Below are 25,798 nucleotides of genomic sequence, written 5' to 3'. Positions count from 1 at the left end.
TGACGTCACTGACGCAACGCTACGTGACATGTAAGCATTTATTTTTCACTTACCAGTTCAAGATAATGATCATTCCATAGATACACTATATTGCCAAAAGTATTTGCTCACCTGCCTTGACTCACATATGAGCTTAAGTGACATCCCGTTCCTAATCCATAGGGTTCAATATGACGTCGGTCCACCCTTTGCAGCTAGAACAGCTTCAACTCTTCTGGGAAGGCTGTCCACAAGGTTTAGGAGTGTGTTTATGGGAATTTTTGACCATTCTTCCAGAAGCGCATTTGTGAGGTCGCACACTGATGTTGGACGAGAAGGCCTGGCTCTCAGTCTCCGCTCTAATTCATCCCAAAGGTGTTCTATCGGGTTGAGGTCAGGACTCTGTGCAGGCCAGTCAAGTTCATCCACACCAGACTCTGTCATCCATGTCTTTATGGACCTTGCTTTGTGCACTGGTGCACAGTCATGTTGGAAGAGGAAGGGGCCAGCTCCAAACTGTTCCCACAAAGTTGGGAGCATGGAATTGTCCAAAATGTCTTGGTATGCTGAAGCATTCAGAGTTCCTTTCCTTGGAACTAAGGGGCCAAGCCCAGCTCCTGAAAAACAACCCCACACCATAATCCCCCCTCCACCAAACTTTACACTTGGCACAATGCAGTCAGACAAGTACCGTTCTCCTGGCAACCGCCAAACCCAGACCCGTCCATCAGATTGCCAGATGGAGAAGCGCGATTCGTCACTCCAGAGAACGCGTCTCCACTGCTCTAGAGTCCAGTGGCGGCGTGCTTTACACCACCGCATCCGACGCTTTGCATTGCACTTGGTGATGTATGGCTTGGATGCAGCTGCTCGACCATGGAAACCCATTCCATGAAGCTCTCTGCGCACTGTTCTTGAGCTAATCTGAAGGCCACATGAAGTTTGGAGGTCTGTAGTGATTGACTCTGCAGAAAGTTGGCGACCTCTTCGCACTATGCGCGTCAGCATCCGCTGACCCCGCTCCGTCAGTTTACGTGGCCTACCACTTCGTGGCTGAGTTGCTGTCGTTCCCAAACACTTCCATTTTCTTATAATACAGCTGACAGTTGACTGTGGAATATTTAGGAGCGAGGAAATTTCACGACTGGATTTGTTGCACAGGTGGCATCCTATCACAGTTCCACGCTGGAATTCACTGAGCTCCTGAGAGCGACCCATTCTTTCACAAATGTTTGTAAAAACAGTCTGCATGCCTAGGTGCTTGAATTTATACACCTGTGGCCATGGAAGTGATTGGAACACCTGATTCCAATAATTTGGATGGGTGAGCAAATACTTTTGGCAATATAGTGTATGATGGCGACCTTTAAGATATACCGTCTCAGTGAAGGAGATGAAAACACAAGGAGAAACAAGCAAGCACGCAAATCATTGAACTTATTTTTTATAAATCATGTGATTAGAATTTATTGTGCGATTAATTTAATATTGCAACAGGCCTACTCTAGACTTGACTTGGACTTGCAAAAAATGACTTGTGAACACGTCTGCGTGATACCAAAACGTCAAACAAGCTAGAAAGCGCTATCATATGGCAGTCTTCTGTACAGTGATGCAGGTCATACATTAAAAAATGTTCATTACATTTTTTTCTCTCAGAAATTGGAGAGGTGCATTTAAATTTTATAAAGCTTAACATGTTAAATTGGTGACCTGTTATGTTATTATTATTTTCTTGTTGCTGCATTTATTTTGTCAGGGAAAACTAATCCTGAGTCAGTTAAAAGTCAGGGAATTCTGAAATTATGCAACAATGTGGAAACCCTGTATAAAATAACTATATATAATGATTCTCTAGAAAAGTCACATTATATTAATAGTATTATCTTGTATCAACATACCGTGACTCTAAAATAAAGTTAATTATTTGTGACATTGACTTCTGTCTTGTGATTTATCTTAAGTTTTTAACCTATCAAGTTTTTTTTTTTTTAGATTTTTAACATTACAATTTATATTTTTCCAAGCACACAACAGTTTAAAGCAAAGTTTAGTTTGAAAAGAATGTGCAGGAAGGATTGAAAAGCATGTTAACACGGTAATGTAGGCTTGAGTTCATTATCTGACGCATGCAGATACACACCAGGAACCTGGAAACTTAAAAAATACTGAATTACAAAAAACATTTAAAAAACAAACATGTTTCATTAGATATATATACAAAAATGAATATTAGGAACTATATTTATCAAACATTATACTGGGCAAGTAAAAATAGTTTCTGGGCAAATGAAATGTGAAAGTCGGGCAAGAGGATCTGCTCGGGGCCCTGCCCTTTCTTATGACGTCAACATAATTATTATAATTATTTATTTATATAAATATTTCTGTTCTTACCCAAACACCAGGGTCCCATCCTGTCTTATTCCAAACTGGGCGTTTTGCACCCCGCCACTGTCCCGCACCAGCCTGCCATCACTCACAACGTTTCCGAGACACTCTCCATATTCCATGTTGAAGAATCCAGCATTTTGAGCATAAATGCATCCGGCGGCCGTGGCCGTCTCCTCCACAGACACCCTGCGGTTCGTTCCGCAGCCGTGGAGCCCTCCTGGTTCCACCACAGACACGGTCTGCAGCGGGTCGTGGACCACGGTGAGGTGACCTGGAAACAGAGGTCCAATGTCACGGGATGCGAGTCTGCTCAGTGAGCGGTCTGTTTGCGTTCAGATCATTTTAGTTTGACCTTTTTTTATTATTTATAATCATTCACTTACCTAGAACCCATCTGGTGCCTTTCTCCACATCCGTCACAAACACGTTGGACTCGGCAACCGGCTGCCTGCTGCTGTTACTGGAGGGCCAGCTCTCATGGGTGCTGTTGCCATGAATGAGGGCCTGACAGTCCCTGACGTGGCGGTGAGAGTGGGTGGGGCCGTGCCCCTCTGAGTAAGGCTGCAGGAGGTCGTCGTCCAGAGAACTGCTGCCCAGAACATGGTTTCATTTAGGAGAGATCCAAAAGGTTTCCAATAGAAACAGAGATACAGTTCAAAAAACCTGATTCAAAGCAGTAATCACTGGATTTATTTGAACAATTTCATTTAAAAAAGCAGCATTGCAGCATTTAGCCGTTGATAAAACACTTTAATTCAAACATTACCGGAAGGCTGAATCCTCGTTTTAATCAAATTAAAACTGTGAATATTGATTTGAATTCAAAGTTTTCCGATGTGAATCTAAACTACAAAACCGTCAAAATAGTTTCTGGTGCAGAAACCATTTTCCTCCCACGATGGAAAGTGTTTTAATAAACAGACTTTTTTTTTTTACTGTCATTCTGCATCCATTCATGTGGCTTTCTCAGTTCTAAACTTTTAATCTGTTTTTTTTCCCCGTTTTCTGTTGAAAGTAGTTTCCCAACATCACATAACTTTGATTCTTGATCATTTATCATTAGTAAGGATTTATTTCTACAAGGACAGATGTTTTCTTCTGGGAGAAAAATTTTAAAACTCTCACAATAAAAGGAAGAAGTCACCATTTTAGAAAGAAATTATATTATAATATTTATTAAACTAAACTGTAATAAAGGATTAAAAGTTTGACTAGATTCATGAACACACAAAAAAAGATATTAGTTTAATTTATATCTATCTGGTTTATCTTTAAAGTAAGTTATTTAACTAGTTACACTCCATGTTTTTAAAAGGTCAAAGCTACAAATTTTTAATTAAAATTTAAAAGTATTTAAAAATGTAATGCATCCACAGATAGTGGTGTAAATAATAATAATCGTTCTGTATCGACGCATCGATCCAGCAGCTGACGATCCGATGCATCGATACGTCCACAAGAGTACGGATTCATGTTTTTTTTCTTCCTCTGGTCTCTTTTTATCCATTTGCTCCTGGAATAACTTTGCTACTTCTGTTATCTGCTGTTGTTTATCAAATAGAAAATGCTTAACGATACTACAGCTTTCTTTGATTTATTTCAAATTTGAAACATCGTCTAGCGTGTAAGGTTAAAAAAAAATAAACTAATTAATCGAATCGAATTGTGTTGTGGTGTATTCTTGAGAATATAAGTGAATTGTTGGGTCAGGAAATTGATACTGAATCATATCGCCATGATGGGTGTGATTTATGTGATTTACACTCCTTAACTGTTCACACCAAGTGTGATGGCCTTGTCTTTATATACTTAATATATATTTTTAACATTTTTTATTCTTTCTTTTTTCCTACTGTACTGTTCACTGTGATGCAACGCTGCAATTTCCCCATTGTGGGACAAATAAAGAATTATCTTATCTTATCTTATCCACAAAAAACTGGCAAAGAAAAAACAAAACACCTTAATTTTACAAAAAATACTTTAATATATAAATAGTTTTTTATAAGTTTTTTGACGCGTCCAAAATATAAATTTCTTTGTGTTACTATGCCAATGGGACCATGAAAAGGTTCTGCTCCAACAGAAGGTTAAACTTATGTAAGAAGTAGATCAGTTGATGCCAGATCCCAGTAGCTTCAGAGCCCCAAAAAATGGCTTCCTCTCTGCATTACATTTCTCAGATTCAAGCTACATGAATTTAATGAGCCCTAAACAGCCAAAAAAAAGGAGCAGCATGTCATAAAGGTTTATTATTTTAAAGCGAAGTTGCTAAAACTGCAAAGTAATTTTAAATAAAGTTATAACACCAATCTCTGAGCTCTTTGTAAATGAAACAATAAAAGCAAAAGTTTCATTTTTACAGCTGGGTTTAAACAAAAACCTGCTTTGGTAAATGGCTGGAGTACAGCAAAAGGAGAACAAAAAAGCCTACCTTTATAACTGTTGTTTTACTTAGTTTATTATTCTGACTTCATTATAAGAACTGGGACATTCATTAGTCCACTAATCACACCCCAAATGAGATAAACTTGCCTTTCTTAATTCAAATCAGATGTTGGAACAAGCATTGAACTTGCATAAATGAGATTAAATGATATACTGGCGGTCTCAATTAAGGCCAATTAGTTAAACTGGAATTTATTCAAAAGGTATCAGGTTATTTCTATCCTGACTATATTACATCAAATATTCATTTATAAAGGGTTTAGACAATTACTTTTCACCAAATTTAATTACAATAATTTATATTTACATAAAAATATATAAAACACATCAAACAACACAAAAAGTATTAATATTAATAGATTTTATAGGTTTTTAATCTGGTCTATGAATTGTGGCACAATAGCACCATCTTGTGGCGCAAAAATGCAACTTGGGAAACATTTAGAAAGAAAAACACAACTTCCTTAAATTAAAAATAGAAGTGACGTCCAACCTTGTGACTACAAGTTGGGTCATGCTAATGTGATCTAGTTTGAATGAAAACTTAAATCAGAAATCGTGTATGCGTTGTGTATGATTGGAAATTTATCTTTTTTAAGCTTCACTATAAAAGAAATGCCCTACAATGTGAGTTTAACGGCACAAAACGTTGCTTCTTCGGATTTACAACTGCTGATAAAAGTTAATAAAGGAAACAGTTATCTTATAACTAATGAATGTTAGGTTTGGTTAAGGTCATGTTTTGACACTCGCAGTGTTCATAAATTTGTCGAACGTGTTTTACGGTAAGTATACGTCACCTGAGCAGGGTCAAAAAGTAGACACGCTTCTGTCAATAACAGCAGCTAACAGGCTAACATTAGCCTAATCTAAAAACAACCGGCGGTCTTACCGAGCAGTTTTGGACTCGGGTGTCTGGAAACAAAGCCACAGCAGCAGCCAAAGAGTGCAGCATTTCAGCCCCTCTGCTGCCATATGGCGTAGAGCTACCCTGTCAAAATAGGCTGTCCTGTTGAAGCCAACATCAGGCTGACAGGAAACAGAAACGGAACTAACGGAGAACACTTCCTGTGACTTTACAAAATAAAAGCCACCTAACAGAAGGCTACACAAATCTGCGTCCCTGACAGAAGTTATACGGAAGAGGGTTAGGGCCACTGCAAAAATAAAAAAAGTTAACTGATTTTGAAATATTATTTCAGTTTAATATGACATAAATACAGAAGAGGATTAGTGCCCTGAAAGAAAAGTTAACTTTTAAGTATTATACGGAAGAGGGTTAGGGCCACTGCAAAAATAAAAAAAGTTAACTGATTTTGAAATATTATTTCAGTTTAATATGACATAAATACAGAAGAGGATTAGTGCCCTGAAAGAAAAGTTAACTTTTAAGTATAATTTCTGACTTTTTTCTGAGAATTCCAATTTAATCTTAGAATTCTGACTTTAATCTTAGAATTCTGACGTTAATCGCAGGATTCTGACTTTAATCGCAGAATTCTGACTTTGATCTTAGAATTCTGACTTTGATCTTAGAATTCTGACTTTTTTGTCAGACTTCTGATTTAATCTTAGAATTCTGACTTTAATCTTAGAATTATGACTTTAATCGCAGAATTCTGACTTTTTTTCTGAGAATTCTGACTTTAATCTTGGAATTCTGACTTTGATCTTAGAATTCTGACTTTAATCACAGAATTCTGACTTTTTTGTCAGACTTCTGATTTAATCTTGGAATTCTGACTTTGATCTTAGAATTCTGACTTTAATCACAGAATTCTGACTTTTTTGTCAGACTTCTGATTTAATCTTGGAATTCTGACTTTGATCTTAGAATTCTGACTTTAATCACAGAATTCTGACTTTTTTGTCAGACTTCTGATTTAATCTTAGAATTCTGACTTTAATCTTAGAATTATGACTTTAATCGCAGAATTCTGACTTTTTTCTGAGAATTCTGACTTTAAGCTTGAAATTCTGACTTTGATCTCAGAATTCTGAATTTTTTTCTCAGACTTCTGACTTTTTTCTGATAATTCTGACTTTAATGTCAGAATTCTGACTTTTTTCTCGGAATTCTTAATTTTTTCTCAGAATTCTGACTTTAATCTCAGAATTCTGACTTTTTTCTCAGAATTCTGACTTTAATCTCAGAATTGTGGATCTTAATGTAGATTGGCACCATGAAGGAAGAGATGTGTGAGCATTCAGCTTCACTGGCAAAGATGTGGGTTGTTTTGGAGGGCCAGTAACACACTGGTGGAAAATTATGGAAGTAGGTGAATTTTTACGTGTCTGAGGGGTCCCCGGTGATGCTATTTCATTAATGGAAGAGCAGAAGGTGGTTAAAACAAGATAGCTATTCTCTAAAACAGACATGGCAATAGCTTGATGTTTACTTGTTTTTATTCTGGGAATAAAGTCAGAATTCTGAGGAAAAAAGTCACAATTCTGAGATTAAAGTTAGAATTTTGACTTATTTTCCCATATTAAACTGAAATAATATTTAAAAAATCAGTTAACATTTTTTATTTTTAAGTGGCCCTAACCCTCTTCCATAGAATTATTACCAGAGGCATTAAAATACAAATAATTCATTCCAAAAATCAGCGATACTTATTCGTTCACTTTAAAGTCATTTTTAGAACTACTACAAGCATTAGGCTGGCAGGAGCTGTGTTGATTTAGCCTTTCTAGCGATTCAAACTGCTTTCCTTTTAGTGAATTAGTTCAAACTCAGTCAGATATATCGAAAAAGAATATCCGATTTATCTAGACCGGATCTTTCCATTGAGGCATCAATATGCATGCATGTAAAAAAAAAATCCATTGCAGCTAAATGTTTAGTTTTTCGTCGACTTTTTTGTCACAAAACAGGGGAGAAATTGAAGTCCTCATAATGTGAATGTGAAATGTGAATTTCCGGTAGTGTGTCGGTAAACTTTCTTTGAGTCTTTTTGCAAAGCTGCAAAAGTGTATTAAATCAATTATTTTTTTTTATTCAGATATATTTATTTGAAATAATAAAACCAAAGACCTCGTACACTACGTGGAAGGATTTAATTTCAAATTTCTCGTTAATTTCTGCCGGATGGTCACGGGGGCGTTTTAATGTTACACAAAAAGAGAGCATTTGCTGTGTTCAAGAACTTTGGAACATTGAGTTTTAAATATCTTACAATTAAATAAAAATTATTAAAAGTAACATTTCAAGCCTTTGGTTTAATTTAGCCTTCTAAAATGTTTGTCTTTGGTTTAGTTGATTATAAAATTGAATAATGTCAACATTTAAGCTAATTTCGAAGTTTTCCCCTCTTATTTACGAGGAACATTGAACGCATCACTAGTTGAAGGGGAACATGGCAGCCGGCGTCAGTGTTCAGCATGGATTATTAAACAGAACTTCACTGATTTACAGTTTTCCGAGGAATATATCGCCGAACAGAGTTTGTGTTCAGAGGACGGCTGGATTACAGAGTGTGAGAAGGTCAACAAACTCAACAGGAGACGCTCAGCACAATGAGAAGTACTGCCTGAACCTGGTCAGGTAGGTCCTGCTGTTTTCCAGCTCTGCTAACAGACATGCTAACCTAACAGACAGCAGGAAAATATTTACTGAATGTTGCTCTCTCAAAATTAAATAATCTAAATAATGGAAATTGTTTCTTTAAAAATGTTCCAATACTTCTTGACACAATGACTGGGAAACATACGAATACATACATTCATGTGCCATTTTTCGTTTAAATTTATGGTAAATAAAGATATAAAGCGGCTATTCTAGTGATTATTAAAGTATTTTAATTTTTTTTGTTCGGTGTGACTTTGTAGGAATGTTCTTTCCCATTCGGCTTGCTCTAACTGACCCGGGGTCATTCATTAAAACATCTGTGGCCATCAGCTCAAAACATAATGACACTTATTCAGCTTATGGGAATATGTAGTAAACAGATTTTCTCTCTCTTAGAAAAATCCTTTAGTACCTAAGTACCTTCACTCTCTATAAAGTATCAGTATATAAAGTAGCCTTGAACATTTAATTTAATTTCATGTTAGAATCACAAGCTTCATTGTGTTTTGTGGTGCAGGATTTTAAAGTAGAAAGAAAATGGGGTTTAATATTTTAATAAATGAGTCTGACAGAGGCGTGGGGAGAATTTGGATCCAGCCTCTTTGCATGGATGCTTAAAAAGTCATTTAGGGAATTTCTCTACCAGCTTTGCTCATCTAGATATTGAGGGACATGCACCCATGCATGGATGGATAGATGGATGTCCACCCACTTTAACATTTGGGAAATTCAACTGTAGTAGCTATTTTCAACCCCTAGAGGGCAGCACTAAGACATTTTCGGTCTAAAATAGCAGAAGTAAAGTTCATAGCTGAAACTTTTTCATTAAACTGATTAAGTTTTTTGAAATGAAACATCCACAGAAGGTATAAAGTGGTGCTGAATAAAAGTGTTAATTTTACAGAACAAATATGGTATTTCAATAACTAGTTAATATATTTTGATCCATCCAATGTGATTTAAATGCTAATAATGACATCAAAGGATGCTGCACGAATAGGAATAGAGGATTCCTTTTTGGAATTCCGAGACGGAGCTGCCACAAAAAGATCTGGAGACTGTAATCCATGCTTTTGTTAATACAAGATTGGATTACTGTAACTCTTTATATGCTGGCTTGGAACACTCACTTTTAAACCGTCTGCAGTTGGTACGAAATGCAGCTGCCCGTCTCCTTACTGGCACACCTAAACTTCAATTCAATTAAATTCAGTTTATTTATATAGCGCCAAATTCACAACACATGTCATCTCAAGGCACTTTACAGTTCACCAGATCATACAGTCAGATTGATTTAAAGTTTTCTATCTAAGGAAAAGCAGTTGATTGCATCGACTCATTGACTCTTCTGCAATCCCTCACACTAAGCATGCTTGTAGCGACAGTGGAGGGGAAAAACTCCCTTTTAACAGGAAGAAACCTCCAGCAGAACCAGGCTCAGTGTGAGCGGCCATCTGCCGAGGCCGACTGGGGTTCAAGGAGACAGAAGCAGAGACATAAAAAGCAGCTGTAAAAGGCGGCCCCGTCCAGGAAACACACAGCCAGGCAGACGAGCTCCGAGTCAGCTCCCATGTCAGAGGATGAAGAGAGCACATCCAGTCAGTCACGGTCAGAGAAACAGGACTACACTGGAAAACAGGCAGATCTCTAACATCTATAAACAAGGGTGTTGATGGAAGCAGCACAGCTGATGTTTCTTTCCAGGATGGAGTCACAGCCAAACAGGAACAGACGAGGCAAAGCTACTCTGAGGAAAAGCAGAGAGAGCAGAACGTTAGAGATTGAATAGAGAGAGAATGAAGCAGAATGATGAAACGTGACCACATATCACCTGTTCTAGCCTCACTGCACTGGCTACCGGTTGTTTTTAGGATAGATTTTAAAAATGTATTGTTTGTTTTTAAAGCTCTTAATGGTCTAGCCCCCCAGTATTTGACTGAGCTTCTCCAAATCCATGCCCCAGCCAGAACACTGAGATCCTCTAATCAGCTGCTACTGGCGATGCCTAAAACCAGACTTAAAACCAAAGGTGATCATGCCTTTATGGTAGCAGCACAAAGACTGTGGAATAACTTGCCTTGGCACATTAGATCATCAGGCTCCTTTGAGGTTTATAAATCCTATTTAAAATCACATTTCTTCTCCCTGGCTTTTAATCATGTCTAAGTGGACATTTGGCAGAATTTTAAATTTAATTTTATTCTAAAATGTATTTTCATTGAAACATTTATCCTATTCTATTTTTATGTGTTTATGTATTTTTAGCCTTCAGTTTTTATCATATGTTTCTTAACTGTGATTCCTGTACAGCACTTTGGTCAACCCTGGTTGTTTTAAATGTGCTTTATAAATAAAGTTTGAGCTGAGTTGAGTTGAGAAACAGCTTCTTCTTGGTTATGTTTCTTAGACAAACAGAAGCAAATTCAGGGAGAACATCAGTCAGGATTTTTAGCATTAAAAAACTAATGTGACGTGAACAACTAAAGGTTTCCTTTTAGGTGGTTTGACACCACACGCCATCTCCAGTTAGAGTAAAAGCTTAATTTGTTCCACAGTGACTGCAGATATCTGAAGTCTTTTCTTGTTTCTCCTCAGGTCCAGAGACTATGAGGGCTTTTTATCTTGTCTCCTCCTTCCAGAGGAGGCGCGGCGCTCCTCTCTGGCTCTGAGAGCCTTTAATGTGGAGTTGGCTCAGGCAGGTATTCCTCTATAAGGCTGAACGGGAGATCATATTTTCTAATACTGAGTTTAAACAAGGGCTGAAACAATTAATTGGATTAATCGTGATTTATCGATAAATTGAAATATTGATTGATCTTTAAATGGAATATAGAGACTCTGAAACAGAATGTCTTTTGCTGGCAGATGATCCACTTAGAGCAGTAACTATACCAAAGTATAAAGTTTACCAAAATTGTTAAAAAAAAAGTGTAAACATTTTGCATTTAACATGAAAAAAACTTTTCGTCTGTCAATATGCTCTAACCAGAACACAAGTGGAAAAGTTTTAGTTTCACCTGGTTTAATTTGTAAAAAATCTTCTTTAAAGTTGTAGGGAAGTCATATTAAAATTTCAAATCATTCTGGCTTAAACATGTATATAAATGTTCTTTTTTCAGACGTTGCTGTCCCAGAAGTTAGAGAATTTCTATAAAAAAAAAAATAAGCCTGTATTAAAATCTGTTTGTTTGTCATTATCTTCTGCAGGCCAGTTAGTTATACGTCAGCCTGAACACCTAAATTCAGCCAATCATATATCAACGGTCATCTGTCAATTGAATTTTTTCAGTCATAGGATCTTGATTCATATGTCGCAGCTAATATACGCAACGGTTGAAATAAGAATAATTTCCTTTCCCATTGAGTTCCATCCCAGTGTTCACAGGGATGGACGTCTGTGTCTTCTGCAGGCGTAGAGCTAACAGAACTGGCAGCGTTGCGAGGCAAGGGCTCAAACATGTACGGCTGGAAGCCTTCTACACCAAACCAAGCTTCTGCCGCCCTGGCGTCCTCTTCCACAACATCTTCGTCCCGCTTTCCTCCTCTAAATAAAAAATGGATGATGGAGGAGACTCATCCACGACCTCCGACACTAAACTCTCCTCCTCTTGCATGTTTCCTCTGTCCATAGCGTTCCTTTACTGTGTCGTTTCTAGAGTCACCAATTTAGTGCTACTTGGTGCCAATGGAATTTCCCATTGGGAACCTACTAGCACTAAGTTGCTAACTGGTTAGCAAGATGCTTAAAAAAAAACAGCCACAACAAAACTTGCACGTGAACCTTTCGTCACAACAATCCTGTCCCCTTAAAAAACAACCAATCACATTCACTTTATTCACTCGTGTAAGTGGGGCTCCACTTAGGAGAATTTGGAACTGAAACCATTGGAACAGCCGCTTCCCTACGTCTTTAAGGAACTTTTTGCTATCCAATTACTAATCGATTTGCAAAATTATCGTTAGTTGCAGCCCTAATTTAAACCCAGCAAACTAAATCTAAAGTCTGGAAAAAAGTTATAAATGTTTCGTATGTCTGATCAGGAGTTATTTCAAACAGAGTTGGTTACTTTCCCTGGCAGGTGAAGGACTCTGTTTCCCAGAAGACCATTGGCCTGATGCGAATGCAGTTCTGGAAGACGGCCATAGAGGAGATCTACAAAGACGACCCACCGAACCAGCCAGTCAGCACCGAGCTGTGGAGGGTAAATGTCTCCAGCCTCATTTAGGACACATTTCCAACAGATTCTTGTTTTGGGGACAGTAATCATTGTATTTATTTTCCCTTCATAGGCAGTGAAGACACATTGTCTTACAAAAAGATGGCTGACCAGGATTGTTACAGAGAGAGTAAGAAACAAAGTTTTAAGAACGACAAATTTTTTTTCCCTTTTCCTATTACATGTTTCCCGCGGGTCCTTAAAAAGTCTCTAAAGGCATTGAATTCCTCAAAATAAAACTAAGGCCTTAATTGGTATTAAAATGTCTTAAATCAGTCTTTCGTAGGTCTTAATTTTTAAAACATCATAAATAGAATTATTTTTATTATGATTTATTTTTGTAATCTAAATAAAACATTAAAATTGACCTTTTTTTTTTATTTAAAAAAAATAACAGCTCGCCATTATTGGTTCCGTCCCGATAGCGGAACCAATAAAAGTGTTGTTGCGGCCGGGACATTTGGGAGATGCACCATTAACTTTTTGTCTGGAAAATATGAGCAAGTGTAAATGTAACCAAAATTGTCTCCAGCCAAGAGTTTTCTCCATGGCTAAAACCAGGGAACATACATGAGGCTCAGTGGATTTAGTGCAAGAAGTCATTCAAGCTCAGAACGATGGGAATTAAGGCAGTGGAGTCGCACATGCGAAGCGCGAAACACAAATCGTCAAAATGGAGTTACCAAGAAACAGCCGGTATTTCTCAGTTTAGTTCCACCCTTGTCTCTGCAACGCCTCCACTTATCACCAAATCAAACATACTAAGAAAACCATACAAAGAAAAATAGCTGCAAAAAAGACTTAGCACTGGTTATGTTGTGGCTTTAAAACTGATTTGTTTTGTTCCCTGCTAAAACAAAGTTTGTGAATTCAGTTAAATAATTGTTCAAATATATCTGTCATTTGTGTGTTTTTAGCTTTCTTCCTGTATGGGAAGCTTTTCAAAATTTGAAACATTAGTGCAGTGGTTTATGTTAAAATAAACCTTTGGGTTAAGTTGTTGCAAGCAGGTTTTTCTTGTGTTTCTTGTGAATTTGGTCTTAAATTTTTACTTCAAGTGGCATTAAAAAGTCTTGCTGTAGGAACCCTGATAAGTGGTAACAGCAACTTTTAAACAGAGCGTGCGTAGTGTCAGGAATTGCCTTCCAGTCAATGAGTCGATGCAATCAACTGGTTTTCCTTAGATAGAAAACTTTGATTCAATTTCACTGGATGATCTGGTGAACTGGAAAGGGCCCTGAGATGAAATCTGTTTTGAATTGGCAATATAGAAATGAACTGAATTGAATTGACACTAAACATATTTGCCCTTATTTTAAACAAGTAAATTAGATAATTTACCAATGAGTATACTTCCCATTAAAATAAGATAATTAGATACTATTGTTTTTGGAATAAGATAATGGAGTTTGATGGAGTTTAAAAAAAATATTATTCTAGATATAATTATCTTATTCTATTGGCAAACTACTATCTGCTCAAATGAAGAGAAATTACTTATATATTATATTAAAAAAAATTGACTTGCTTATATTTAAATGTTTGCTGTTCGCTGTAGGCAGCACTTAACAATTTTCCTTTTTTTAACTCATCCTGGTCAGATTTCTCCACCCTATCTTCCTCATGCCAGTTTTTCCTCCTCCTCTAGTCATAAAAGTTTGGTTTATTTAGTCATTTCTCATCAGTGCTTTTTTTTACCTGGATAAAAAAATATGTAAAAAAAAACTTGAGTAACGCTTCGTAGCATTGAACCAAAAAAAGTCAGTTTAGTTAGAATAAAATGGTGACACGCTTAATGTGGATAAGCTTACGCTGTCTGCTTTTATTTAAAGGCGCTCAGCTCTTCTACTCGGACACTAACATTAAGCTCCGCTGCTAGCTGTTGCTATTAACCATGATGCTACTGGGTCTTCACGTCATTCCTGAGACATTAAAATCTCAGACATTTACTGTAACAGCTAACGGCGGCTAAAGGTCATCCAAAACTTGGATGTTTTGTCACCTTATCATGGCCGCTCACTTTGTAGCTAAAACTGTTTAAACATGGCCCGCCTGCATCCAAAGCATCATTGTGGGGAAATCTTTGCTCATGATGGTTTGAAACGTCACGGCTGCAGCTTGGTAGCACTTTGGATGCAAAGAGAATAACATTATTATCGTTTATGGCAATAATTTCTGCTCTGATTTATTATTTAATTTGTAACCCTGACAGGCCTGCTGTGATTTTATCTGATAAGGGAAAAACTACACTTGAAAAACCATCTAGAAAAACTAAAAATGTCTTCAATTGGGTGTATTTACCCTTAATTTGAGTAGGTAAATGAGATAGTTTGCCAATGGAATCGGTATTTTTACTCTTAAAATAAGATAATTAGATAATATGCACTTAAATTAAGACAATGCAATTGTGTTTTCTTTTTTTAAGTGTAAACTGTCTTGTTCAATTGGCAAAATGTCTCTTTTAACTCCTAAATCCAAGAACAAATGCACTTATTTTAAGAATAAATTACTCATCTAGATTTTGATATTTTAATAAGTTATTCATTCTTAAAAATGTTTTTTTTTTTTTTGCATTTAATTTCAGTAGATAAATAGGATGATCTTCCAGTGGAATGAGTATTGTTTTCTTTAAAATAAGATCATATAATGCATAGACAATGGAGTTGATTGTTCTTATTTTAAACATAAATTTATTACTCCATTGTCTACCTGCTGTAATCAAGGGAAAATACACTGATTTCAAGAAAATTTGACCTACGTAGTGAACTTTCCAGGTTCTAAGACCTCAGAATACAATAAACTAACAATATAAGTAGTTCAGTTTCTCTTGGAATAAGTCTTTTCCCTTGATTTGAGCATATGAGTAAGACCATTTTACAACAGAATAAGTTAAATTAATGATTAAGATAAGAAAAAGACTATTTCATTATCTTTTTTTAACAGCAAAAATACTTGTTTCATTGACAGATTATTTATCTGCCCAAATTAAGGGCAAACATCTTAAATAGATATTTTACTTACTTTAAGATCAGTTTTAGTAATGTAGTTTATTCTCACATTATAGTTTAAAGAGATGTGAAGTGCTGCTTTAGTAGAACCGTAATTCCATGTAGCGTATTTTCACGACCATAAGGCGCACCATACTAAAAGGCGCAGTCTCAGTTATGTGTGCCATTACTGTATTTAACACACACATAAGGCGCCCCGGACTATAGGGCGCAGGTTTTATATACCAGTACATATCCTCTACTATGTTTAAATACCTCTACTGCGTATTTAAAAATAGAGCGGGAGCAAAACTGAGTATGTTTGTGCTTTATTCATGTATTTATTGCAAAGTATTAATCGAATCCATCAAAGTCATCATCCTCTGTTTCTGAATTAAACAGCTGCGCTAAATCAGACATGCCAATTTCCCCTTCTTCGCTGTCAGAGACACTTTCTGTGCCGGGCGGCTCCTCGGAAATGATGCCGGATTTCGCAAAAGCTCCAGCAGACACGTTAGTCCAAGCATCTACAATCCATCCGCAAACGGTGGCGTAACTTGCCCGGCGCTGCCTTCCACTTATCCTGAAACTGTGGTCTCCGTCTGTCATCCATCACTCCCACGCCGCTCGCAGCCCTACTTTGAACGGCCGGTTCACGCCGATGTCGAGTGGTTGAAGTTCCTTTGTCAGACCCCTGGGATAACAGAAAGCACAGCGGCCATTTTTTTTACCTTGTTTTTCACATCGGCTGTGAGATGGGCACGCATGGAGTCACAGATTAACAGCGATGGTGATGCGTGGAAAAAAAACACCTGGTCTCCTCACATACACCTCCCTCAGCCACGCTTTCATCATCTCCTCATCCATCCAGCCCTTTTGATTTGTCTTAATAACGACTCCAGCTGGAAAAGTCTCTTTAAGCAAAGTCTTTCTCTTAAAAATCACCATAGGCGGCAGTTTCTGTCCATTTGCGTGGCAGCCAATCCACGCCCACACTTCCCCCTTTAACGCTCTCATGGTGGTCTCAACAACGTCCGCAGTAACAACACACATAGGGCACATTTTGAGGAGAGAAAAAGACGTTTATATGCGCCTTATAGTCGCAAAAAAACGGTAAACACTGCTGAAGAGACATATGCAGAAGGTCACACGAAGAGATCAGCAGACCTTCCTTTGGGTCAATGCTAGAACATCTTCTCTCTAATTTCACAAGATACTCTGCTTCAAGTAAAGTTTTAGAAAACGGTTTTAGATAAATATTTATCTGATAATTGAGACATGCTGTTAAATTTGCCTCTTTTGACTCCGTTCCTCAATAAAGCAGAGTGCAGCAGTTGGTCTTAAGTGAACAGCACCGTTTCTAACTTCTTCCACTGAATGCCATTTCTCGAGGTAAAAGCTGAAACTTCCCTAATAACTGTTTATTTCACCAGGAAAAGGACATGGACGATCGAGCCTACAGGAACCTTCAGGAACTTGAGAAATATTCAGAGAACACACAGTCTTCACTGTTATACCTGCTGCTGGAGTGTTTGGGTAGGTTTTAATGAGAGACGTTAAAAGAAAGGGCTTAAGATCAAACGGAGATGCTGTTGACATGGTTTTCTCAGGTTCTCTGCTGATTTCTATTTAGGAACACCAGATTTGCGTCCATATTTGCTTTCCATATTTTTCTATACACAACAGGAACTCTCTCTTTTCTGACCTTGTGGCAAAATCGCTGCATCTCTGAACTGACCAGTTTTGTTGGCCGTCTTTCCGTTTCCTCATTAGTGAATATAAGAGTGACTTAAGGGTGAAGCGGTTTCTCATTACGGCTAGCACTCATGTTTAAAAATAACACATCTCAATTAGTGAAGCTATAATCAGCCTAGTGTCTGGTCTACCAATGCACTTATACCTGACAGTAGAAAAAGAAAACAAAGCAGCTTCTGTGTATTAAAACACTTTGCCTCTGCCAAACTAGATTTTGCAGAGTTGGATTTTGTCAATAAAGGTCTGTGCTGTTTTTTTGTTTGCAGGTGTAAAGAATGTCCATGCAGATCACGCAGCCAGTCACATAGGAAAAGCTCAGGGAATCGTAACGTGTCTCAGAGCCACTCCTTACCACAGCAGCCGGCGGAAAGTCTACCTTCCCATGGACATATGCATGCTGGTGAGTCGTATCCGTCTGATCTGAGGACGCCACTCCCTGAAAATGACGCTTAGAAAGAAGAAATCAGTTCAGATAGTGACACAATTTACCACGTTTGTCTCTTAAATGACAAAAAGGTATTACATCACTTTCCAAAGTGCGTTACCAATCCTAACTCCACATAATATAAAGATTAAAAGTTTAAAACAATACCTAAAACACAAATAAATAGCTGAGTTGTTCTGTGATGAACCTGATAATCAGTGGTAAGGTTCAAAGAGCTTGAAACAGGACTTTTTAGAGATCAACTGATTCCTGATATGTGCTGCTGATTTTTACAATGTTATTCTCTAGGCCGATTTTTGCACTAGTCTCAAAGTAAACTGAAAGAAATGTAAAAGAAAAAATCCAACAAAACATCAAAGATGAACAATAAAGTCATATGCATGTGCTTCACATGATCTCAAAGTATGGATGCTGAATGGACTAATATACAGTATTGATGCCCATACAAGAAAAAAACAAATATCGGCCAAAAATGACACATTGGTCTATCTCTTCTTTTCATCCATCCATCCATCCAACCATCCATCCATCCATCCATCCATCCATCCATCCATCCATCCATCCATCCATCCATCCATCCATCCATCCATCCATCCATCCATCCATCCATCCATCCATCCATCCATCTTCCTCCGCTTATCCGGGGTCGGGTCGCGGGGGCAGCAGCTTAAGAAGGGAGGCCCAGACTTCCCTCTCCCCAGCCACTTCTTCTAGCCCCTCAGGAGGAACCCCAAAGCGTTCCCAGGCCAGCCGAGAAACATAGTTTCTCCAGAGTGTCCTGGGTCTTCCCCGGGGCCTCCCTCCGGTGGGACGTGCCCGGAACACCTCACCAGGGAGGCGTCAACTGGCTCCTCTCGACGTGGAGAAGCAGCGGCTCTACTTCGAGTCCCTCCCGGATGACCGAGCTTCTCACCCTATCTCTAAGGGAGAGCCCAGCCACCATACGGAGGAAACCCATTTCGGCCGCTTGTATCCGCGATCTCGTTCTTTCTGTCATGACCCAGAGTTCATGACCATAGATGAGGGTAGGAACGTAGATCGACCGGTAAATCGAGAGCTTCGCTTTTTGACTCAGCTCTCTCTTCACCACAACGGACCGGTACAGCGCCCGCTTTTCATGCATAATGACAAAAAAATCTCTCTCTTTTTTCCTTATAGAGCCTTTGTTACTTTTAAGGAAGCCATTTTTTTAAACCTGGAAAAACCATCTCTCAACAGAGGAGATGGTCTTAGACATAAGCCCATTTACACTAGCCTTTTAGAAACGGGCTTAGATCGGTCGAGCACGGTAACCGAGATAACTGTTGAGTGTTAATGGCACACAAAACTGAACTAAAGAGCTCCAGATGCAACAGAACATGGTACTAGATCATCAGAAGGGCTCGTCGCAGTTTAGTTCAGGCATAGTTCTCTGATAACAGAGAGCGTATTAGCAGACCGCGTCATTTCCTTAGAGTCAGCCTCCTTAATCATGAAATGTCAGCCATTCATAAAAATACAAGCTTCCCTACCGTGCCACATGATTTCCAGTGATGATTCTGCTTAGCAGTGTGATGAACCTCAACATCTGTTGATGTTTCCTGCGCCTGTAAGCCCTGATTAGACTATCGATTGTCGTATCCACTTCCCAAAAGCCAACTCTGTCAAGTAAATTCACGAAGGGCTGCCTTCTTCGCTTGACTATCCACAAACTTTCTGAATGCTATGGGTGCCGCCATGTTGGTTTGCTTGTTCACCTCAAGAGAGCAGTAGAATACTACCGTACATTGTCATTAGGAGGTGAGGAACCGTGCTAGCGCCGTGTATACAGTAAATGGTCTTCAGGAACCGGGCTCGGCACGGTTAAATGATCCAAGCTCGTCACGGATTGGTTTTCAGGGGGTAGTGTAATCAGGGCTACTACCTTTCAACCTGTTAGAAACAATACCCCGAAGATTCACCTGTCACCCGCTCTCACTTGATAAGATTACTTGAGGGTCAAGGACATTGCCCTGGATCGGCAGACCGGGGTGTTTGTTCTCCTGCATAAGAAAGGGAATCGGAGGGTGTCTTCCAACTATAGGGGAATCACACTGCTCAGCATCCCCTGTAAGACATGCCAGGATGCTGGAGAGGAGAGTCTTGCTAATGGTTGAACCTCTGCCTCAGGTTTTTGTTCCAGCTCTACACCCTCTGCAGGGAACTTAAGGGTTCATGGGAGTTTGCCTAACCAGTCCACATGTGCTGTGTGGACCTGGTGAAGGCATTTGACCGTGTCCCTATGGGAGGGCGCTTCAGGAGTCCGGAGTCAGGGGCCCTTTATTAGGGGCCATCTGGTCTCTATATAAGTGGAGTCAGCTAAGGTTGCTCGGGCATCTTGGTCTGATTCCCCATTGACGCCTCCCTTTGGAGGGGTTCCAAGGACGTCCCACTGGGAGGAGTCCCCAGGACACACTGGAGGGGACTATGTCTCTGAGCTGTCCTGGGAGCCCCTCTTGCTTCCCCCATCAGAGCTGGAGGAGGCGTCTGCAGGGAAGGGAACTCTGGGAGTCTGTGCTGAGACTGCTGCCCTCGTGATCCAGACCCGGAGGAATTGTGAGACGACGAGTACGAATCTTACTTTTAGGGAAAAATACTTCTTCCAACAGCTGATCATCTTCTTTAACTGCTTAAATTAAAGGTAAACAGAATATTTTTTAAGCTTTTCTTATCTTTGTATCGTTTTCACCCAAATTATAACCATGAAAGTAAATTATTACAGAAGATCTAGTAAAAAATACAAACGAAACACATGCAAACATTTTCTTTAATTATTGAGAATTATAGTTATATTTATCATTCCATGCTTATGTCTGAAAAGGGCTATAAAGAAGCTCGTCATTCACTGGAAAGCAGGGAGAAGAAATGTCAGACAACTGAATCTGGATTCAGATGTTAAAGACAGAGTATAAACAATCAGAGGCTTAAATTGTCTTAGACATCAGCTGGACTTATACATCTGCTCTGACACCATGTTGTGACATTTCTGCAAAGTCCTTCACTAACAACCAATTAACATCAACAGGAGGAAATGTTACTTGGCAGCCATGAAGGCATTGGATTGAAATCCTTCGGGAAAATGATGCCACAAACATTTTTCCAACCTTGTCTGAGACATCAGCCCAGCATGGAGACCAACTGCTGCTCCTGGAAGAGCTGATGGGGAGGATTTAGCATGCAGATGTATTCAGGCAGATGTTTGAAGCATGCAAGCTTTGCCCTTAAAAGAAAGGCTCTGATGCAAGGATGAAGCTTGTGACCCCAGGCACGTTCTGTTCACATCCTCTCTGCTCTGCTTCCAGAAGAGGGAGCTGGAGGTTTGTTTAAAATTCGTTTTTTTTTATTCATTAAAAAGATACGAGTAACATGTTCAGATTGCAGAAAAGAGACAACAGATGGAACATTTCTCTAGTAACACTTCACTGGTCATAAATAAAATAAAAAGGACAAAGGAAATTTAGAGAAGCAAAGAGGGGATTAAGAAAAATCAACAGCATGACGAGCAGCGCTCATTTAAACAGATTTACCAAAAAAAAGTCACAATCCAGACTGTTTACATCCAGAACCCTTTAGTTTTACCTCACTTAGTTTTAACTTTTTAACATTTTAATGTTGGAATTCAATTTGAACCATTGGTACAGATAAATAGGTTATGATATTTATTCCAAAAAAGTTAAAAAACAATCCACTGGACTTTGTTTCCAAGTTTGAAGGCGTTTCGCTTCCAATCCAGGAAGATTTTTCAATGGGGATGGGAAGCAAAACGTCTTCAAGCTTAGAATCAAAGTCCAGTGGATTGTTTCTAAATTTTTTTGGAATGACTATGACCTGGATGACTGAGAATATTCACCAGTTATCATATTTATTTACGTCTTCGCCTCATAAAAGCTGAACTAAAAAGTTAAAAAGAAATATATCAAGTGTTATAAAAGAACTTATTGCCTGTTTACAGTTTGATATTTATGTCACACAACTCTAGCGATCTTTAGTCTGTCCTTTCAATCTCAGTTAAATTAGTAATTAGGCTGTGTGAAGCCCGACTGCATGTCTAAAAGGTACTTAAAGGGGTCCTGTCATGCAAAATGCCTGCATATTTTACTTCCATTTGGATTTCTGTCAAATCTGAAAGCAGTCTGAGTGCTCAGAAGAAACTCATCCAGTAAGTAAATGTTTTCTTGGTGTCTAAAGAAGCAGCCTTTTCGATAAAAATTCCGGTTTCTTTTACATCAAAATTAGCAGGCTATCTTCCTACTAGAGTAAAACTATTAATAAGTGATAATGTAATGTAATTAGGAATCTCCTCACCTTTTGGTTGTTGCGGCCGCAGGCTGTGAAGATTTTTTCTGTCGGTGGCTTTGTTGTTTTTGCCTCCAGGTCACGGGCGGAAACACTAATTGTTAAATGAGGAAGTTATGTCCCCTTGAAGGCAGTTGCGCCTCGGGACTTCCCTCCCGGTTCTTTTCCTGGGAGCAAGTTATTTACTACTCTTAACTCAAACTGGGTAAAACCATATAAAAAAGGACTATAAAAACAGGAGCAAAAAACTAACAGAGTTTATTCCAGTTTATTCCAGTTTATTCAAGTCGTTACAGGACAGAGAAAAATGCTTGGAGTTTGCACAGCTGTTGGCTCAAAAAATGTCAGCGAGCGTCCGGCAAACTTGAGCAAAGATTGAGCCCCGAACAAGGTCATCTCCTTCTTATACCTCATGAGTCTATTGCTACGTTCACACCGGACGCAGCAGGCGCGGCAGAAGCAGCGAGTTTACATGCAAAGTCAATGGTTGACGCGCGTCAAGGTGTAGCAAAAGGTCCCGCAGCGCGTCTGAGCAGCTGAAGCAGCGCGTCGGGCGCAAACGCGCTGCTGCTCGAGATGGAAAAATGTAACTTTTGCTGCTCAATGCGCCGCGTCAACCAATCAGAGAAGCTGATCTGGGAGCTGGCAGAGAGACAGACACATCGCTGATGATCAGAGCGCTATGATCACTCCTCTGAAACAGTTTATTGACGCCTAAATTAACTTCAAATGCAGAAATCTGCCGGCAGAATATGTTCGCTTTTATTATCCTGGTGCCTGCAGTTTAGATTATTTAGATGAAAAACACCTACCAGCCGCCGCGGTGAACCGCGAGGAGGCGACCTGGCCAGAGGCTGCTGTGGAATGGGATCCTACTGACAGCGCACCGCCGGTATGTGGGGGTCTGAGCGGCACCGACACAAATAACATTGGAAGGCAGGATGATAATCTGGATGAACTGACTGCACTGATTAAGTTTTCAGGTGGATTTTCTCACTTAAAAACATATTAAAACTACTTTATTCCCACTGATCACAGCAAATATAGCTGCAAGGCAGAGAAAGAATAGTGAGGCTCCGTCCAACACGCGTCAGACACACTTTTGCACTGCGCAGCCAGAGCAGCAAAGCTGCTTCAGCTGTGCGTCAGAACTAACTGGTACAAGCAGCAAAAAGGAAGCAGCAGACGCGATTTTGCTGCTCTTGCTGCGTCCGGTGTGAACGTAGCATATGTGTTGCATCAGGTGGATGTTTAGCTGTCCGTATCGGAAACTGACACGCCATCCATGTCTTGAACTTCATGTATCTTGCCCCTATGCCCAAGAATTACAGATACGTCTCCTCTACCAGTCCGGCTCCAAGATGTGCCCATATCCTGTGTATCTTTAAAAGACGAGAAGGCTGTCCTATTTAGATGACCTCCTTACACACAGTGACATCCACATTGTAAAGGAAGGCCATTTACTCTCTCTAATCTGGCTAACAAAGTAACGATGCACATGATTTATAAAGAATAAACCTAACAGTATAATGAATGCGAATGATGTGACTGGAGCAAGTTATTTACCTGCTGTGCTTAAAGTCGGAGGGAAGCGGCTTTTTCAGCACTTCTGAATTCTCCCGAGTGGTGCACGACTTTACACGAGTGAATAAAGTGAATGTGATTGGTCGTTTATCAAGGGGGCGGGGTTGTTGTGGCGGAAGGTTCGCAAGTACGTTAGATTGTAGCCGTAGATTGTAGAATTCGGAAATGCAACTGCTGGAACAGCCGTTTCCCTACGACTTGAAGCATTTGGTTATATTTTGTGGTTATATCACTTAATTAAGCTCTTTTTAATGTCCTGTGTTTAGTAAAGGTCACATGCACAGTTTTGCTTTAGGGGTGCGCATGGCAGCACTTTAGAAGTTCTGACCGTTAAGGATACTTGTAAGTTCGACTGTCACTACGGATTTATTAGATGTGACGGACCATATCTTTCTTTTTTTTTTTTTTTTTTTTTTTTGCTAAACAGAGTTTTGTTATAAACTGAAGTGGATTTTTTTGTATTCGTTTTGCTTCAGTTCTTAAAGGTTAATGAGTCAGAAACTTTACTTCCTGCAAGAGTGGCTGAAGAAATTTAGCTACTACGGGCCTTTAAAAACAGTAATAGTCGATTTTTATTGAATTAGCTTTAAAAAAAGTGTCAAAAAGTCACTCATTATGAGTTTCTTCTTTTATTTCCATTAACTCTACGTGTCCTGTGTCTCCATGGAGATCGTGGTGCCGTGTTAGACAGGTGCATAAACTGTAAGCATAACTGTGTTGCAGTGAAAACTCCTGAAGTTTTTGGTTTAATGGTGTAAATTAGTAACATTTCTTGACTTGTGCTTCCGTCCTTTTTTATTACAGACTCATGATCTGTTAAATAGCAGCAGCTTGAGCCAATTTACTGCCTGGTTTGTCCACTTCGGAAGTGTCTGATGGAAGCTGCAGGTGTGAAATGAGGCACGTCAGGTCTCAGTGAAAATTTCTGCTCCCAGTTGGGGTTTCGTTGGCTGCATGCCGTCGTCCCATTTGATTTGCCAGACTTATGCTGAAGCCAAAAGCTCACCCTCAGCTAAAAAGGCATGTATAATGTCTCTGGTTTTACAAGCTTTCTAAACTTTTACCGGAGATCTACTTGGAAATGTTGAATCCATTTCTCTGTAAGCTGCTTTCATTTTTATCTACTAACCACTGCTTTGCCCTTGTAGTGCATTTCCATTGCTCAATTTGCATTATCTCTTATTATTTCGACCCACATAAGACGTAGAAACACAGAGAGACATAAGCTAACGCTGCAGGTAGTTTATTTAAAGGCAGATCAGATGTAATTTACTAAAGTTTAACATTTGCCAGAAGGATCCCATTGTTCATGGCGAGGATAATAGCTTTGCAGTTACTCTGCTGTTGGTGTCAAATGTTAGACTTTTACCATCTCATAGAATACATTCCTTTTTTTTTTTCAATGCCCATTATTCTCTGCATCAATTTTTTCCTTCATCACCCCAGTATAAGAGCGAGATGAGTCACCCCTCTGTTAAATTTACCGGGTCTTAGAAGAAAAGGAGGAAAAGTTCTTCAAATAGAAATCGCTCCATTATTTTGGTCCGATGCTGAATTCAAGATGAGGTCACATCTCTTCACTGTAAGGAAGTAATAAAACCCAACGGCAGTGAAAAGTCAGTATTTAGGTGTTTTTTTAGACAGGGTAACATAAAATTCACACAGCATGTCCATAACAATCAAAGGTCTGCAGCGAGGAGTGGGGAAGAAGGTAGTTTTAAGATGCTTTTTAGGGAAAGTATACCTCAGAATGTCATCATGTAATCATAAACAAATTTCCTTTTATATATTCTTTCATTCTGGGTGGCAGAGCCCTGCATACAGGCGGTAGGGGTGGAAATTCTCACTGACTGCCTCTAAGAAAACCAGCCAGCCTTTCTGGGATTTCCCTTTGCCATTCGTAGCAGCTGAGGATAAACATACAGCTCTGATAGAAACTGTCTCCCAGCCAGTTGGTTCAATATTTTTTTTTATTTGTTTTTTTTTATACTCAACCAAATTTGTTCTGCAGACATAAGAATTCATCATGACAGACAAGACGGCAACAATACACATCCTAACATGTGAACTCATTAAAAGTTAAATCATTGAAAACAGGGCTGGA

The 25,798-nt window shown here is 39.0% G+C and overlaps 2 protein-coding genes across 3 annotated transcripts in view; one reads left to right on the top strand and one right to left on the bottom strand.

Annotated features, from left to right (window-relative positions):
- Nucleotides 1-5,883, bottom strand: part of nagpa (N-acetylglucosamine-1-phosphodiester alpha-N-acetylglucosaminidase) — a 29,469-nt gene extending 23,586 nt beyond the window's left edge. The window contains exons 1-3 of one of the 2 annotated variants that reach the window (XM_038272452.1): nt 5,714-5,883; nt 2,757-2,962; nt 2,377-2,644 (exon numbers count right to left, since the gene is read on the bottom strand). In XM_038272452.1, coding sequence (XP_038128380.1) covers nt 2,377-2,644; nt 2,757-2,962; nt 5,714-5,796 — 557 coding nt within the window. In that variant the 5' untranslated portion in view covers nt 5,797-5,883. The remainder of the gene's footprint in view (nt 1-2,376; nt 2,645-2,756; nt 2,963-5,713) is intronic. The other variant, XM_038272453.1, reaches the window with a different exon arrangement.
- Nucleotides 5,884-8,157: 2,274 nt separating this feature from the next.
- ndufaf6 (NADH:ubiquinone oxidoreductase complex assembly factor 6) overlaps nt 8,158-25,798 on the top strand; it is a 40,327-nt gene continuing 22,686 nt past the window's right edge. The window contains exons 1-6 of the mRNA XM_038272424.1: nt 8,158-8,368; nt 10,988-11,087; nt 12,472-12,594; nt 12,683-12,739; nt 17,030-17,132; nt 17,618-17,751. Of these exons, the coding sequence (XP_038128352.1) occupies nt 8,181-8,368; nt 10,988-11,087; nt 12,472-12,594; nt 12,683-12,739; nt 17,030-17,132; nt 17,618-17,751 (705 nt within the window). The 5' untranslated portion in view covers nt 8,158-8,180. The remainder of the gene's footprint in view (nt 8,369-10,987; nt 11,088-12,471; nt 12,595-12,682; nt 12,740-17,029; nt 17,133-17,617; nt 17,752-25,798) is intronic.

The sequence above is a fragment of the Cyprinodon tularosa genome, unplaced genomic scaffold, assembly GCF_016077235.1.
Source record: "Cyprinodon tularosa strain WSP-4 unplaced genomic scaffold, ASM1607723v1 ctg83, whole genome shotgun sequence".
NCBI classification, from domain to species: Eukaryota; Metazoa; Chordata; class Actinopteri; order Cyprinodontiformes; family Cyprinodontidae; genus Cyprinodon; species Cyprinodon tularosa.
Note: the sequence above shows the minus strand (reverse complement) of the source record. Positions and strands in the feature narration are given on the sequence as shown.